Raw genomic sequence first — 14,850 nt, forward strand, 5'->3', positions numbered from 1 at the left:
GCAAGCATTGTTCGGTCAGAAGGCACCAGCTCAGCAAGCATTGTTCGGCCAGCAGGCCCCAGCGCAGCCGGCAGCATTTGGCCAACAGCCACAGGCAGGTGGTTTTCGTCAGCCGCCGCCGCAACAAGGCGGCGGTTTTGGCCAGCAGACAGGTGGATTCGGCCAAGCGACTCAGCCACAAGGCGGATTTGGTCAGGCGCAGCAGCAACCCGCAGCTGGGTTCGGGCAGCCGGCGGGTGGATTCGGCCAACCGACGCAGCAGCAAGGCGGTTTTGGTCAAGCAGGGGCAGCACAACAGACTGGGGGCTTCGGCCAGCAAGCCCAACAACAGGTCAGCGGATTTGGTCAACAGCCCCCCACCGCTTTCGGGGGGTTTGGGCAGTCTCCACAGCAGGCGGGCGGGTTCGGGCAGCCGGCGGGTGGTTTCGGCCAACCGACGCAGCAGCAAAAAGGATTCGGGAAAGCGACGCAGTCCAGCAAGTCAACTTTCTTCGCTTGATGATCTAAGGTCAAGGAAAGGCGTACATATGTGATGGGTTTTTCTTGGAACGTCTGCTGCTACTTTGCGTGAGCTGCACTTCCCTCTTCCCTTTCCCCCATTTAATGAGCCAATAGCGCAAGGGACGACTTTCTTCTGGCCCCTTTCCGGGGTTGTCCCCCCGAGAAGGCAGCACGCTGGCGTCTTCGTCTCTCTCTTTCTCTTTGTGTATGTGTGTGTGGGGCCAAGCAAAGTTCTACGTTGATAAAATTAAATCACCCCTTTTTTTCGCCTGTTGGAAACTCTGATGACGACAGGGAGCACTGCAGTGTGGGGTGTTGGGGGAGGGGGTATCTAACTCAACCTCTGGGGAAACCCTGTCCCTACCATCTCTCTACCAACGCCAGAGCTGCTGGTGGTGGTGAATTCAAGTGTCGGTGACGTTGTGGGAGGTCAGGGCGAATCATCGCTATTGATGCCAGCGGTTCTGGTGCTGGATGACGTGGCGTCGGAGCGATATGCGACAGGGAACGCGTCCGAGGCATCCACATGATGTGCAAAGTCTCAGTGTGACCTGAGCGTGTCTCAGCCGGCGCTCACCGCTCATTAGTTGGGGGGGAGAGCCTGAGCCATCTCGAGCGAGAAGAGCCAAATGGTGACGGGTGTCTTGGGAGCGGCCGTGAGGCGGGTGGGGGGGGCGTGCACGTTGAGGGGTGGGTAGAACATGAGGCAGAGGCCGCTTTCAGATGACTCATTTGGTCATTGCTCCATAGGGTATGCGCTGTCGCTTTGCGGTGTACAATGGGCCTATGGGCGGGCCGGGTGTGGAATGTGTGGGACCTGGGCTCATGTTCTGTATGGCGGCGTGCGCACTTTGATCAAAAGGATATCCGAGGAGTGGGAACATCAGTCTGGAGGATTTGTGATGTAGGCGTTGCGCCTATCACTTGGAGCTTCCGGCAGCGTGTCTGCGTTTTAGTCTTTTCCTGCCTCCTATACTTGGTGCCCCGACACCAGGGCGGGGGGCTTCATATGTGCCCCCCTCCCCCCGTGTTTGTGGATGTCGCCCACCCACTACATGTCAAGTTTCGCTTTTCTCGGTTTGTAGCGAAAGAAAAACAAAAAACAAACTCCCTTTAGCATCCGAATTTCCCTCTTGGTTTGGCGCTGTTTCCTGCGCATGTTGTCATTTTTTTTCACGTGCATGGTACTTGATGACCTTCCCACCACCCCCTTTGATGCTGATGCTTTCTTTCTCTCCTTCCTCCCCGCGTTTTCCTCTGCGCGTCGCCAATACCCCACGCGCGCATAAACGTTTCCATGCACCCAAAACGTCGGTTTTTGCCCCCCTTTTTATCGCGGGGGGGGCACCACACACACGGAGCAGAATATCATCATCGAATCGAAGCAGTGCGTAAATTTCTTTCCACAGTGTGCCCATGAACCCGTTTGGTAGCGGCTTCAACCAGAGCAAACCTGACGGCTTCGGCCAGCAGGCTCAAATGCGGCAAGCGGCGTTCGGTCAGCAGACCCCAGCGCAGCAAGCAGTGTTTGGTCAGAAGGCCCCAGCGCAGCAAGCAGTGTTTGGTCAGAAGGCCCCAGCTCAGCAAGCGGCGTTCGGTCAGCAGGCACCAGCTCAGCAAGCATTGTTCGGTCAGCAGGCACCAGCTCAGCAAGCATTGTTCGGCCAGCAGGCACCAGCTCAGCAAGCATTGTTCGGCCAGCAGGCACCAGCTCAGCAAGCATTGTTCGGTCAGCAGGCACCAGCTCAGCAAGCATTGTTCGGTCAGCAGGCACCAGCTCAGCAAGCATTGTTCGGTCAGAAGGCACCAGCTCAGCAAGCATTGTTCGGCCAGCAGGCCCCAGCGCAGCCGGCAGCATTTGGCCAACAGCCACAGGCAGGTGGTTTTCGTCAGCCGCCGCCGCAACAAGGCGGCGGTTTTGGCCAGCAGACAGGTGGATTCGGCCAAGCGACTCAGCCACAAGGCGGATTTGGTCAGGCGCAGCAGCAACCCGCAGCTGGGTTCGGGCAGCCGGCGGGTGGATTCGGCCAACCGACGCAGCAGCAAGGCGGTTTTGGTCAAGCAGGGGCAGCACAACAGACTGGGGGCTTCGGCCAGCAAGCCCAACAACAGGTCAGCGGATTTGGTCAACAGCCCCCCACCGCTTTCGGGGGGTTTGGGCAGTCTCCACAGCAGGCGGGCGGGTTCGGGCAGCCGGCGGGTGGTTTCGGCCAACCGACGCAGCAGCAAAAAGGATTCGGGAAAGCGACGCAGTCCAGCAAGTCAACTTTCTTCGCTTGATGATCTAAGGTCAAGGAAAGGCGTACATATGTGATGGGTTTTTCTTGGAACGTCTGCTGCTACTTTGCGTGAGCTGCACTTCCCTCTTCCCTTTCCCTCATTTAATGAGCCAATAGCGCAAGGGACGACTTTCTTCTGGCCCCTTTCCGGTGTTGTCCCCCCCCCCCCCTCCCTCCCTCCCCCGAGAAGGCAGCACGCTGGCGTCTTCGTCTCTCTCTTTCTCTTTGTGTATGTGTGTGTGGGGCCAAGCAAAGTTCTACGTTGATAAAATTAAATCACCCCTTATTTCCGCCTGTTGGAAACTCTGATGACGACAGGGAGCACTGCAGTGTGGAGTGTTGGGGGAGGGGGTATCTAACTCAACCTCTGGGGAAACCCTGTCCCTACCATCTCTCTACCAACGCCAGAGCTGCTGGTGGTGGTGAATTCAAGTGTCGGTGACGTTGTGGGAGGTCAGGGCGAATCATCGCTATTGATGCCAGCGGTTCTGGTGCTGGATGACGTGGCGTCGGAGCGATATGCGACAGGGAACGCGTCCGAGGCATCCACATGATGTGCAAAGTCTCAGTGTGACCTGAGCGTGTCTCAGCCGGCGCTCACCGCTCATTAGTTGGGGGGGAGAGCCTGAGCCATCTCGAGCGAGAAGAGCCAAATGGTGACGGGTGTCTTGGGAGCGGCCGTGAGGCGGGTGGGGGGCGTGCACGTTGAGGGGTGGGTAGAACATGAGGCAGAGGCCGCTTTCAGATGACTCATTTGGTCATTGCTCCATAGGGTATGCGCTGTCGCTTTGCGGTGTACAATGGGCCTATGGGCGGGCCGGGTGTGGAATGTGTGGGACCTGGGCTCATGTTCTGTATGGCGGCGTGCGCACTTTGATCAAAAGGATATCCGAGGAGTGGGAACATCAGTCTGGAGGATTTGTGATGTAGGCGTTGCGCCTATCACTTGGAGCTTCCGGCAGCGTGTCTGCGTTTTAGTCTTTTCCTGCCTCCTATACTTGGTGCCCCGACACCAGGGCGGGGGCTTCATATGTGCCCCCTTCCCCCCGTGTTTGTGGATGTCGCCCACCCACTACATGTCAAGTTTCGCTTTTCTCGGTTTGTAGCGAAAGAAAAACAAAAAACAAACTCCCTTTAGCATCCGAATTTCCCTCTTGGTTTGGCGCTGTTTCCTGCGCATGTTGTCATTTTTTTTCACGTGCATGGTACTTGATGACCTTCCCACCACCCCCTTTGATGCTGATGCTTTCTCTCTCTCCTTCCTCCCCGCGTTTTCCTCTGCGCGTCGCCAATACCCCACGCGCGCATAAACGTTTCCATGCACCCAAAACGTCGGTTTTTGCCCCCCCTTTTATCGCGGGGGGGGCACCACACACACGGAGCAGAATATCATCATCGAATCGAAGCAGTGCGTGAATTTCTTTCCACAGTGTGCCCATGAACCCGTTTGGTAGCGGCTTCAACCAGAGCAAACCTGGCGGCTTCGGCCAGCAGGCTCAAATGCGGCAAGCGGCGTTCGGTCAGCAGGCCCCAGCGCAGCAAGCAGTGTTCGGTCAGCAGGCACCAGCTCAGCCGGCAGCATTTGGCCAACAGCCACAGGCAGGTGGTTTCGGTCAGCCGCCGCCGCAACAAGGCGGCGGTTTTGGCCAGCAGACAGGTGGATTCGGCCAAGCGACTCAGCCACAAGGCGGATTTGGTCAGGCGGGCATGACTCAGGTAGGGGGCGTTTTTGGTCAGGCGCAGCAGCAACCCGCAGCTGGGTTCGGGCAGCCGCCGGCGGCTGGTGGGTTTGGTCAGCAGGCGCCGCAACAGACTGGCGGGTTCGGGCAGCCGGCGGGTGGTTTCGGCCAACCGACGCAGCAGCAAGGCGGTTTTGGTCAAGCAGGGGCAGCACAACAGACTGGGGGCTTCGGCCAGCAAGCCCAGCAGCCGACACAGCAGATTGGCGGATTCGGCCAGCAAGCCCAACAACAGGTCAGCGGATTTGGCCAACAGCCCCCCACCGCTTTGGGCGGGGGGTTCGGGCAGTCTCCACAGCAGGCGGGCGGGTTCGGGCAGCCGACGGCTGGATTCGGCCAGACGTCGCAGCAGCAAAGCGGTTTCGGACAAACGCCGCAGCAACAGCAAAGCGGCTTTGGACAGGCGGCTGCCGGCGGTTTTGGTGCGGCGCGATATGGCGGTGGCTTCGGGGCAACCAGTGGTTTTAGTCAACCTGTGGCGCAGGGGGGAGGGTTTGGCGCTACGCAGCCTGCCGTAAATGCGTTTGGGCGACCCCAGCAGCCACAGGGCGGATTCGGCACTCAGGCTACACCCGTAACGCAGTTCGGTGCCGGTCGAGGCGTTGCTGGTTTCGGTGCTGCTCCTCAAGCCGGTTTCGGATCGCAGCAGCCGGCATCTAGCGGCTTTGGTCAACAGGCGGCTACGACCGGTTTTGGCCAGTCCACCGCACCAGGATGTTTTGGTAGCGCATCCCAGACCGGTGCTGGCGGGTTTGGTGCTGGGCGCAGCACTACAGGCTTTGGCGGGCAGCAGGCCGCTGCCAGCGGCATTGGCGCTGGCCGCGGGGCGACCGGCTTCGGACACCCCACGCAAGGTGGTTTTGGGCAAACGCCACAGCAGGTGTCGGGCTTCAGAGCACCGCAGGCACCCGCTGGCACCTTTGGGCAACCCACGCCGGCCGGTTTTGGCGGCGGTGCCACCCAAGCTCCCACGGGCGGCGGCTTTGGCGGAGCTTCGCAGCAACAACTACCAGGCGCCGGCGGAGGATTCGGGACACCGACTGGCGCTGCTGGCGGGTTCGGACAGACCACCGGAGGCTTTGGTGCTCAGCAGCCGGCAACTGGTGGTTTCGGCCAAGCAGCCCCCGCTACCGGTTTCGGTTCCCAGCCACCAGCTGCTGGTGGCTTTGGAGCAGGTCGCGGCGCAGGCGGCTTCGGTGCTGGTGGTTTCGGCAGTACGCAACAGCAGCTGCAACCCACCGCTGGTGGGTTCGGCTCCCCGAAAGGCACGGCGGGTGGGTTTGCGCCGGCAGCTGGTGGCGCATTTGGCCAGCCGGCTGGCGGCTTTGGTGCTCAGCAGCCGGCAACTGGTGGTTTCGGCCAAGCAGCCCCCGCTACCGGATTCGGCTCCCAGCCACCAGCCGCTGGTGGCTTCGGGCAGGTTCTCGCACCTGCGGTGCCTGCCAGCGGTTTGACTGTCAGTGCTGGCGTGAATGTGGGCCGTCCCACAGACTTGGCGTTCATGTCCCTTCCCGACTACAACGCGACGCCGTACGGCAACGTGCTCCTTTTCGACTCGTACGAGCGGCCTCAGGCGGCGAAGAGGACGGTGAAGACGGCGGAAGATGACTTGAGGCCTGTCGTTCCTCCTGCTCGCCGGGCGATGCACACGTGGATGGTGACACAGATGCGGGTGCCCGATGAGTCCACATTGATGAAACAAGTACCGGCGTCGCTCGCATCGAGCGCTTTATCGCCAGTGGCGCTGAAGGAGATGCTAGCTCCTGCCGTGCGGCTCGGCGGCACGGCAGCAGGAGAGTCTGCTAGGGCGCAGAAGCGGGAGACGCAGGACTCGCAACGGTTAGCCTTGGCTGCGCCGGCGAACACTCCAATCGCCAACGCCGTCGTGCCACGATGCACCAACCCCGACTATTTTCTAGAGCCCAGCCTCGCTCAGCTGAACACCTACACCCCTGAGGAACTCCGCCGCGTTTCGCGCTTCACTGTCAGCCGCTGTGACGGTTCCTGCGAAGTACGCTTTCTGGATCCGGTAAACCTTGTGCGCGTCGACGTCGCCGAGGTGGTGCACATCGATAGTGACGGGCATGTTGCACTGTACCCTCACGGCGACGCCCCACCCTTGTCGGACGGGTTGAACGTACGAGCCGAGGTGCGGGTGCGCGATCCTAATGGTGAGGCCACGAAGGGCATCATCCGCTACTGCAAGGAGTCGCGTGCTCTCTTCGTGGGTCAGCGACAAGGGTGGTGCGTCTACCGCCTAAACGAGAACCACTCCAGCTACAGCGCTTCCCGTGTGGCACTTGGGCAGGAGACTAGTGAGACCGTCCCTCTCTCCATCATTCACGACGAGGATGAGCACGTGAACGCCACCGACGACTCGTGCCACGACAACAAGGAGGACGCAGCCCACGTGCGCACCGCTGAGCAGCCGCAGGCGGCTATTGCTAGCGAAGGCGCAATGACGATTGCTAATGCTGAGGTTCGCACTTACACGGTGCCGCCGCCGCCAGCGTCGCGAAAGCCAGTGGTGGAGCGGCACCTGACACCGACTGCCGCTACCGACTTCGATCTGCCGTACGCTCTGCCGGACATGACCCCGAAGAGCGTGTGTGTGCCTTTCTCGGTAAAGTTGGGCACAACGCGCCACATGTCCCAGCCTCGTGTGTACTATGTGCGTGCGCAGGAGTCTATGATTCAGCGCGCGTACGTCAACCACACACAACCGCTGGAACCCTCGGAGCGGACAATCTGCGGCATGCTGTCGAGGAGCACGCGCGCCGGCTGGAGCACTGCGGGTTGCGTTGCTTTCTCGTCTCATGCGGAGTTGCGCGACGGGGCGGAGGCGGCTGATCCGGTACCAGAGGTAGCGGGTGCATGTCCTGTCATGACCACCCCGTTTTACTGGCATAAGCCAGCGCAAAAAGTGCTCATCCAGTGCGCGGTGGCACTGCTTCGACTATTTCTGCAGCACACCGATGTGGCAGACGACATGACATGTCCGCTGGCTTCTATCCATCTCCACCGCAGCAAGAGTCACAACACACTTTCCGCGGAGAAGCTGAAGCTGGCGTCCAATACCATTGAAAGTGTCATCTCAGCTGCTGGCGAGGCATCTCTCTCTCGCGTAGAGGCGCTTTCCACGCAGCAGACTTGCTCCGTTCTCTCCCTCCTCTCCGCTCTCTACGCACTGCCTGAAGCGGACGCTGCCGTCCCGAACGCGATGGAGGAGGCGCGGTACCTCAACCAGCTGCGCCACCGTCATCTGGCTAGTTGGCTGAAATCAGAGCTCGCAGCTTTCCTGGACAGCACCACTAAACGTGCAGGGACGTTGTCCCCTGCGGAGGAGCTAGTGCAGGCTATATTGTCTCATAAGCTTCGCGAGGCCCGAACCTCTGCCTTGTCGATCGCTAACGAGGAGCTGGCGCGGGTGGTGCGTGTGTGCGGCGAGGGCAACCAGTTTGGCGCCTACGTCGAGATGGCGAAAAGCGGGTTCAGAAACGGTGAGGAGGTGCGGCAGCGTGTTGTGAGCCTCCTCTCAGGAAAGGTAGAGCCTTTTATCAGTGACGAGGAGTACACGGGTCTGGAAGAAGGGGCAGCCGAGGTACGTGCCACACCGACGGCGGCCACGTGGAAGCAGCTGCTGGGAATCTTCACTTTTTACGGCTGTGTCCCGGACACTCCGGCCGAGGAGATTATTCAGGCCTTCCTCGAGCGGTTGCGTGCTCCGTCGTCGAGGAAGCTCAATCCCCTGCCCCCATACGCTGAGCGTGTCGAAAACGCAGTGCTTCGAACGTTTCGTGGGAAGGATGCTGTGCGACGCGGCAACACTTTTCAAGACTCTGCGTTGCTCATCTTGGAAGGATTCGCAAATGGGTCGGCGCCTCCAGTCGCCTGTCTGCATCCTCATGCGTCGAGCTACTCTGGTGTCGACTACCTCACCGCCTTCGTGATAACAGCTGCAATACGCGCCGTTGAGCTTCCGAGGGCTCAAGTCTACAGAGATGGGGAGCTATCGGTTCTTCTAGGCATTACGGCGGAGCTCGAGTGCAACGATGAGACGTGGTTCTGGGGCCTCCTCCCTCTGCACCTGATCGAGTCGCCCACCGATCGTCTTGATGCTGTGCGTGCGTTCTGCAAGCGCAATGCCATGCGTGCCAGCGCTCTGAAGCAGCTTAGCCAACCCCACGCTGATTACAACAGACTGGTGAGCTTGTTGCGTGTGGACGAGAGCTGGCTGGTGCCGGGAGTTGCTCTTCCGGAAGAGGAGAAAAGCGCGGTAGAGAACATGCCAAGTGTAATGACGCACGCAGCCCTAGAGAAGGCGCTTGCAAAGCTTTCAAGCCAGGCGTGGTAAGAGTAGCGCTGTAGTTCACGCTGTGATGCTACTGCGTTGATGTCTGTTCACACGCCCATAGACTGATGTCGATGTGTCTCTGCGGGCGTTTGATGCGTAGGTGTGCGCACCTTTGACGGGTGGCGAAGAGGAACATGGTTGTCTCCCCCTCTTCCACTCTACCCCCGCAACGTTCTAACGCAATCGCGCTTTGATGGACGACCTCTGGTACGTTGTGTTAGTTCTACTCTTTTTTTCCCATGCCCCCCTCTTTCCCGGCGGCGTGTCATGCGTCGGTGTTTTGCACTGCTTCTCCTGTGATGAGGACAGTGCTGCACGCATTCCCTCCTTTTTATGTGTATTGTGTGTGTGTGTGTGTACCGATAACATGATGTACCCCTGCCAACTTCATGTGCATGTGTTTGTCCTGTCAGGCATAATTTGGTGTGCTAGCGAGCGGAGCGTGTGTGTGAGGCGTTCAAGTCACTTGCGCAAATACAGTGTGTGTGTATTGTACATTGTGTGTATTGTGTGTGTGTGTGTGTGTGTGTGTGTGTGTGTATACCTACGGTGGTCTTGGTGGTGTTTTACGTGCGTGCATGATGTTACGAGGAGATGCAACAGCACCCAGGCACGCGCACATGGACTCTCATCTGCGTTCGACTCCTTTTTCCTTCCCTACATTAACAGAAGTAATGCACATATACCCCCGAAAAAACACCAAAAAGATGCTCTCCCGTTGACGTTCGATCACGCGAACGTGCGTTCTGGACATCGAGAAGGGCTGTCGCGGCTCTCATTTAGTTCAGAAGTGCCACTGAGGCTCCTCGGGGGACCAAAAGGGCACGAGAGGATCCCGGCGCAAGAAATGGACGACGTGTGGATGTGGTGGCATCGCGTGTTTCTGCGGAAGTTAGGGTCCATGTGAAACTCGGCTCTATTACCATTGAGGACGCCTCGTGCCTTCTATTTGCACCGTCAAAGTATGCGGAGCATGAAGAGACCGTAGGAGGCCTCGCTGCTGCTCTCCGCTCAGGGCTCACGGCGTCCTTCTCACCCCCCCCCCCCTTCGGGCGCCTCCGACAGTCTGAGGGTACAGCTGCGCAACCGTGTCGTTTTACGTTTATCCCCTTTACGGGGCACGCTCCCCCCACCATACATACTGTGCTACTACCTTCACATGTGGAGCGCCTGCTGACCGGTGTAAAGAATCAGAGGACTTCTCGCCGCGCCGCTGCTCTGTTTTGGCGCCTTTGCGCGCTGATGATATTTTCATTACGTGCTCCCTGTTCCCGCCAGATTCCAAAATCCCTCCTTCCTCCCCCCCCTCCCCCTCAGTGATACTCCCTCTTTCTCCCTGATCGCTCACTCTGACCTCTCCAACGGCACACACGCGCGCTTCGCTCTTGGCGTCCCCGTCGACCCGAAAAATTGCAGCTCGCGGTGACCCGCGAGAAGTTCTTCGTTTCTTCTAACATTTTCGATCATTCTTGCCTCTTCTTTGCGCTTCGCTGCTGCACTGTTCCCCGTCCGCCCCCCCCTCCCCCCCCTCCCTCCCTCTTGGTGAGACTCCGCGCTTGGTCTACTCAACCCTTTCAAGGCGTCCTGCCCTCGTTATCGGTTATTCTGTTTCTCTCGTGTGCGCGTGCGGGCTCAGTGCGGACACACTCCAGCGAGGGCTTTGCTCGACATGTGGTGCATGCTTTGGTGCCGCTGCTCGCCTTTCTAACCTTTCTCGTGCACGCTTCTTTCAGATAGGCATACACGTGTTCACAATACACATTACATGTATCTACACGCACACACACACACATATACATATATAAATATACGCGTACGTATATTTATAGGCGCATATCTACACAGGTCTATACATTTCTCGTTTGCTGGAAAACCGGACAGACCACATTTTTGCTTGATTATAATGGCGTGGGAGTTGCGTCCCTCAGTGCTGCGCGTCCCGCGATTCAGCCTTCGCTTTGCTGGCAGCGGTAGGATAGAGGATATGCGTTTTTTCACGCAGACTCTATACAGGTATTGGTACAACAAGGGCTTCTGGGGTGCCACAGTCGCCTCCGCTGTCGATTTTCTCAACACATTTGTTCTCTTTATTGTGGCGGTCATTTTCACGATGCGGTTCGACTGGGCCAGGGCGGTGAGCTGCGCGGAGTCAGACTGCGCTGCGTACTCGCTGGTGAGAGGGCTGCACGCCCCGTACATTTTCCGAAGCAACTTCTGGGGCCACCTCTGGGGATTTGTTCTTCTTGGCACCACTGCAGGATCCTGCGCGTATGAGCTGGTGCGCTTCGTGGAGACGTACTACCTGCAATACGAGATCGAGGAGGTTGCACGTGAAGCGGGCGTCGAGACTGGCTTCCTTACCCCACTCCACCGCTGGCGCTTTCAGTGGCAGCGTGGTCTGTACGGCCGAGATGGTCACGAGTTCATTGGTTTGTGTGGTGGCGACGCAATCGCGCTCAGCACCGCAGGATGGGGAGAGTTTCTAGAGACCATTTGTGCAGCAGTTGGCCGAAACTGCAGTCTCAAATTTGGTGTTCCAGGCGAGCCACTCGATCCCCTGCGTGCGGTTCAAGGCCTTATGCAGTTGGAGAACTATGTGATCGCGCTTCACGAAGCGGATGTGTTGCACGGTACCGCCCTCCAGCACGTTCACCCAAGCATGATCATGTCCTTGATCGACTCTATGTTCGACGCCTTCCGAACAATCGAGTCGCGGCACAAGTGCACATGGGCACTCCGCACCACCATCGTCACCTACGTGGTGCTATACTCGACAGGCTTCTTATTTTTTTGCGTGTATGTGACGCTGAAGGTCCTCGTGAAGAATGCGGCTCAGATCAAGGTCAACTACTGGGCTCTTTCCCAGCGCACGTGGACAACAGGGGCGCAGTGGCGATTTCGGCTTTACAACGAGGTAGGTCACCTGCACGCGTGTCGCCTGCGTGCGGGTGCGGAGGTGGCTGAGCGCATGGTGGATCGACTGAGGGTGTCGAATAGCGTATCTAGGTTCATACGGCGGGTCTGCAGCACGTGCGTTCTCGTGACTGCCGTCTTGTCTTTCCTGAATCCAGCCCTCCTTATCGGTGCTTCCATTGGAGGACTAACTCTAGTTTGGTGGCTCACGTTCGCCTTGATGCTGTACGCATGCGTGCCAGAAGTGGATCCGCGGGAGCGGGAGTACGCGTACGGCGCTGATCTGGAGCGGCTCGTCGACAGCGTCCACTACGACGCGGCGGAGTGGTTCCACTCAGCGGATTCTTTCTACGAGCACATCACGACGACTTTTTTCAAGAATCGAGTGCTGGTCGTGCTGACCGACCTCTTCAAGAGTCTTGCGCTGCCACTGCTGCTCCTGTGTGCGCTGCGAGACGAGAGTGTGGAGGCGTTGGTGGAATTTGTGCAGCAGTATTCGACGACAGTCGACGGCGTCGGTTCAATTGCTGTCGGCTCTGACTGGAGCGCCTCCTCCCCCTCGATGGCTCAGCTGCACGGGTGTGACTCAAACGGGGTCAATCCTGCGTCAGTGTCGACACACAGCAACGACGTTGACGTGAGCGCAGCCCTGCTCGGCAGGGCCACGGATGTCACCAGCCCTGCGCACAGGCGGGCGGAGAAGGTGCAGCTGTCGGTGGCCAGTTTTGCCGCGGTCTATTCGCAATGGACGCTACGGCACATGGACGGCCCGACGGGTCGGGATTCTCCGACGGGATCTGATGGAGCAGCCCTTAAAGTTTTCCTGCGACAGCTAAGTCACCGCGTTCGGGAGGCAACGATCAAGCAAGTGACCAGCAGCTTTGCTGTGGACGACCTCATGTTATCCCGAGACTCATTGGAACAATCGAGGTCGATGCGCTTAGAGCGCCGTTTTGCGACACAACGAGAAGACACCGAGCAACGGGCTAAAGGGACCACCGACGACACTAGCGGGCTGCTGGCGTTCGAGGCGGGCAGCACAACAGCGCACGAGCGTGAGCAGCTGTTCGTGTCGCAGGCGTCGTCGTCTCGTCGCGCTGGTCGCACATCTCGGACGACTCAGCTGCTGCCACCGCACCGACAAGAGGCAGCGGCTTACGGGACTGAAAACGGAAGCCCCCAGTGAGAGGAGATGTCAACGAGTGTTGTATTCTGCATCTGGTCAACTTTCGGGTTGCCAAAGAGGGCCGAGGTCTGGGGGCTGTGCCGTTTCCACAGCACGACTCGCTGCGTGGTGCGTTGCTCATACCGGCAGGACCCCCCCCCCCCCCGAGTTCTGTGAGTCTGCTACTTCGGGTTCAGCCGATTCGTGTGATGTGGGTCCACTGCGACCCTGTTTTTCCTTTCTCTCGCTCTGCATATGCGATGTTTCTTTGATATTAGTATTGAAGGCAATGGTTCACGCTTTCGTCTCGCTCTGTTTCTTCAATCGTTTCTCCATCTGCTTTTCCTCCTCAGAACTTAGCCGCCCGCGCTGTTATGGCGCTAGAGTGCTCATCCTGAGAGCGCGTACTAGAAAAGAAAACGATCGTCTGTGAGCTACGATGACTGCTCCTCTGATTGTCTTTGTGTTGTATGGGAAATCGGCTTGATTGTTCTGTGGGGTTTGTGGCTATCCTGTTTAGTTTCTTGCCCCTCCATTTGGTACCTGGCCCAAGCGGCTCAGTATCACCGATCCCAGGTGTGCTTTGTTTCATGACCACACAGCTTCCAACGACGCACCAGTATGCCACTTTGTATGCCACACGGATGCGTTGAAATGTTTTTTCCTTGAACATATGTATATATATATATATACAATTATATATATGATATTATGTATCTCCAACCTTTCTCTGTTTTTTTTTTGCTACTTGGCCGAATTTCTGCTGGGATGTGCAGGGGGTTTCCTCTCCACTGGACAGTGCGCACGCCCTGCTGAGTGTACTCTGCGCTGACCGGGGATTTCGCCTTATCCGCTCAACCTCCCCTCTCATATAAGTGCACACGCAGTTGCCCTACTTGAGTCTCAACTCACTTTTCACTTGGGCAGCGCTCACCGACGCGCCGCTGCAGGCCTACCTCAGCCCCGTACACCTTCTCTTAGGCACAGTGCCTGGATCTGCGTGAGCTAACTAGAGACGACCCGGTACATGAACAGCACGATCAAGGCGCAGTTCGAGGCCGCCTGGAGTGAGGTCGTGCGGCAACAAAATGAACAGCTGAACGCCAGCACTGAAGGCCTCAATGCTGAGGTGGAGCGCGAGCTGACGTTGCTCTTGGCAGGTGTGCGAGATGCACTGACAGAGGACCAGCGGGATATCCAGTCCGAGTTTGAAAAGCTGATTCGCATGGTGGAGCAGTTCCAAGAGGGCGTAGAAATGTGGCAGTTGAAGGCGAAAAGCTCCATAAAAATGATCGAGGAAAAACAGCGCAACTTCGCAATGCTGGTCGAGGAGACATCCATACGGAGTGCGGCGGCCCGTAGAGACTCGATTGATCGACTTCAGAAACGTGCCGTCCAGACGGAGACGCACTGCCAACAGCTCTTGACGGCAGCCAGCAAGAGCATGTAGGAGCAATGCTCTCCTCCTCCCATTTTTGATCATGGTGTGGCACTGTAGTGCCAAGGAGAGCCCCCGCTCCTCCTCCGCGAGTTTGCGATAGAGGCCGAAAGAAATTTATAGAGAAGTGCACCTCGTGTATGCACCCGAAAAGAAAATGTTTTGACATTACAGCGAAAAAAAAGAGGGAGCGTCCGTGTTAGCCTGCTGTCACTCAACCGAGCGAGCTCGTGCCCGATCCCCTTGATGTGTGAAGGAGACGTCTGTTTGTCCTTTGAAGAGGCGGCAGGATCGTCTCGCTTTTGTGTCTATCGAACTGACTTAGCGCGCTCCCGTGCTTCGTGTTTCTTTTCCCCTTTCCTGCGGTACGTTGTATTTGACCAGAAGGGACAATTTTTTTTTTGGTTGCATGTAGGAGGAATGTGCACCCGTGCTTCTGGTTACTTCACACCCATTCCATC

General features: G+C 58.0%; 3 protein-coding genes across 3 annotated transcripts; all 3 read left to right on the top strand.

Moving 5' to 3' along the window:
- Positions 1-4,487: 4,487 nt before the first annotated feature.
- Positions 4,488-8,873, top strand: JKF63_03202 (uncharacterized protein; the record flags this gene model as incomplete). Its single annotated transcript, XM_067899222.1, has 3 exons — positions 4,488-5,165; positions 5,196-5,304; positions 5,338-8,873. 3 exons carry the CDS (start codon positions 4,488-4,490, stop codon positions 8,871-8,873), a joined length of 4,323 nt encoding a protein of 1,440 aa, XP_067756012.1.
- A 1,903-nt stretch (positions 8,874-10,776) lies between these two features.
- On the top strand, positions 10,777-12,972 carry JKF63_03203 (uncharacterized protein; the record flags this gene model as incomplete). Its single annotated transcript, XM_067899223.1, has 1 exon — positions 10,777-12,972. The coding sequence occupies one exon, from the start codon at positions 10,777-10,779 to the stop codon at positions 12,970-12,972; it is 2,196 nt and encodes a 731-aa protein (XP_067756013.1).
- Positions 12,973-13,978: 1,006 nt separating this feature from the next.
- On the top strand, positions 13,979-14,401 carry JKF63_03204 (uncharacterized protein; the record flags this gene model as incomplete). Its single annotated transcript, XM_067899224.1, has 1 exon — positions 13,979-14,401. One exon carries the CDS (start codon positions 13,979-13,981, stop codon positions 14,399-14,401), a length of 423 nt encoding a protein of 140 aa, XP_067756014.1.
- Positions 14,402-14,850: the final 449 nt, after the last annotated feature.

This window comes from Porcisia hertigi, chromosome 27 (genome assembly GCF_017918235.1).
Source record: "Porcisia hertigi strain C119 chromosome 27, whole genome shotgun sequence".
Classification (NCBI taxonomy): domain Eukaryota; phylum Euglenozoa; class Kinetoplastea; order Trypanosomatida; family Trypanosomatidae; genus Porcisia; species Porcisia hertigi.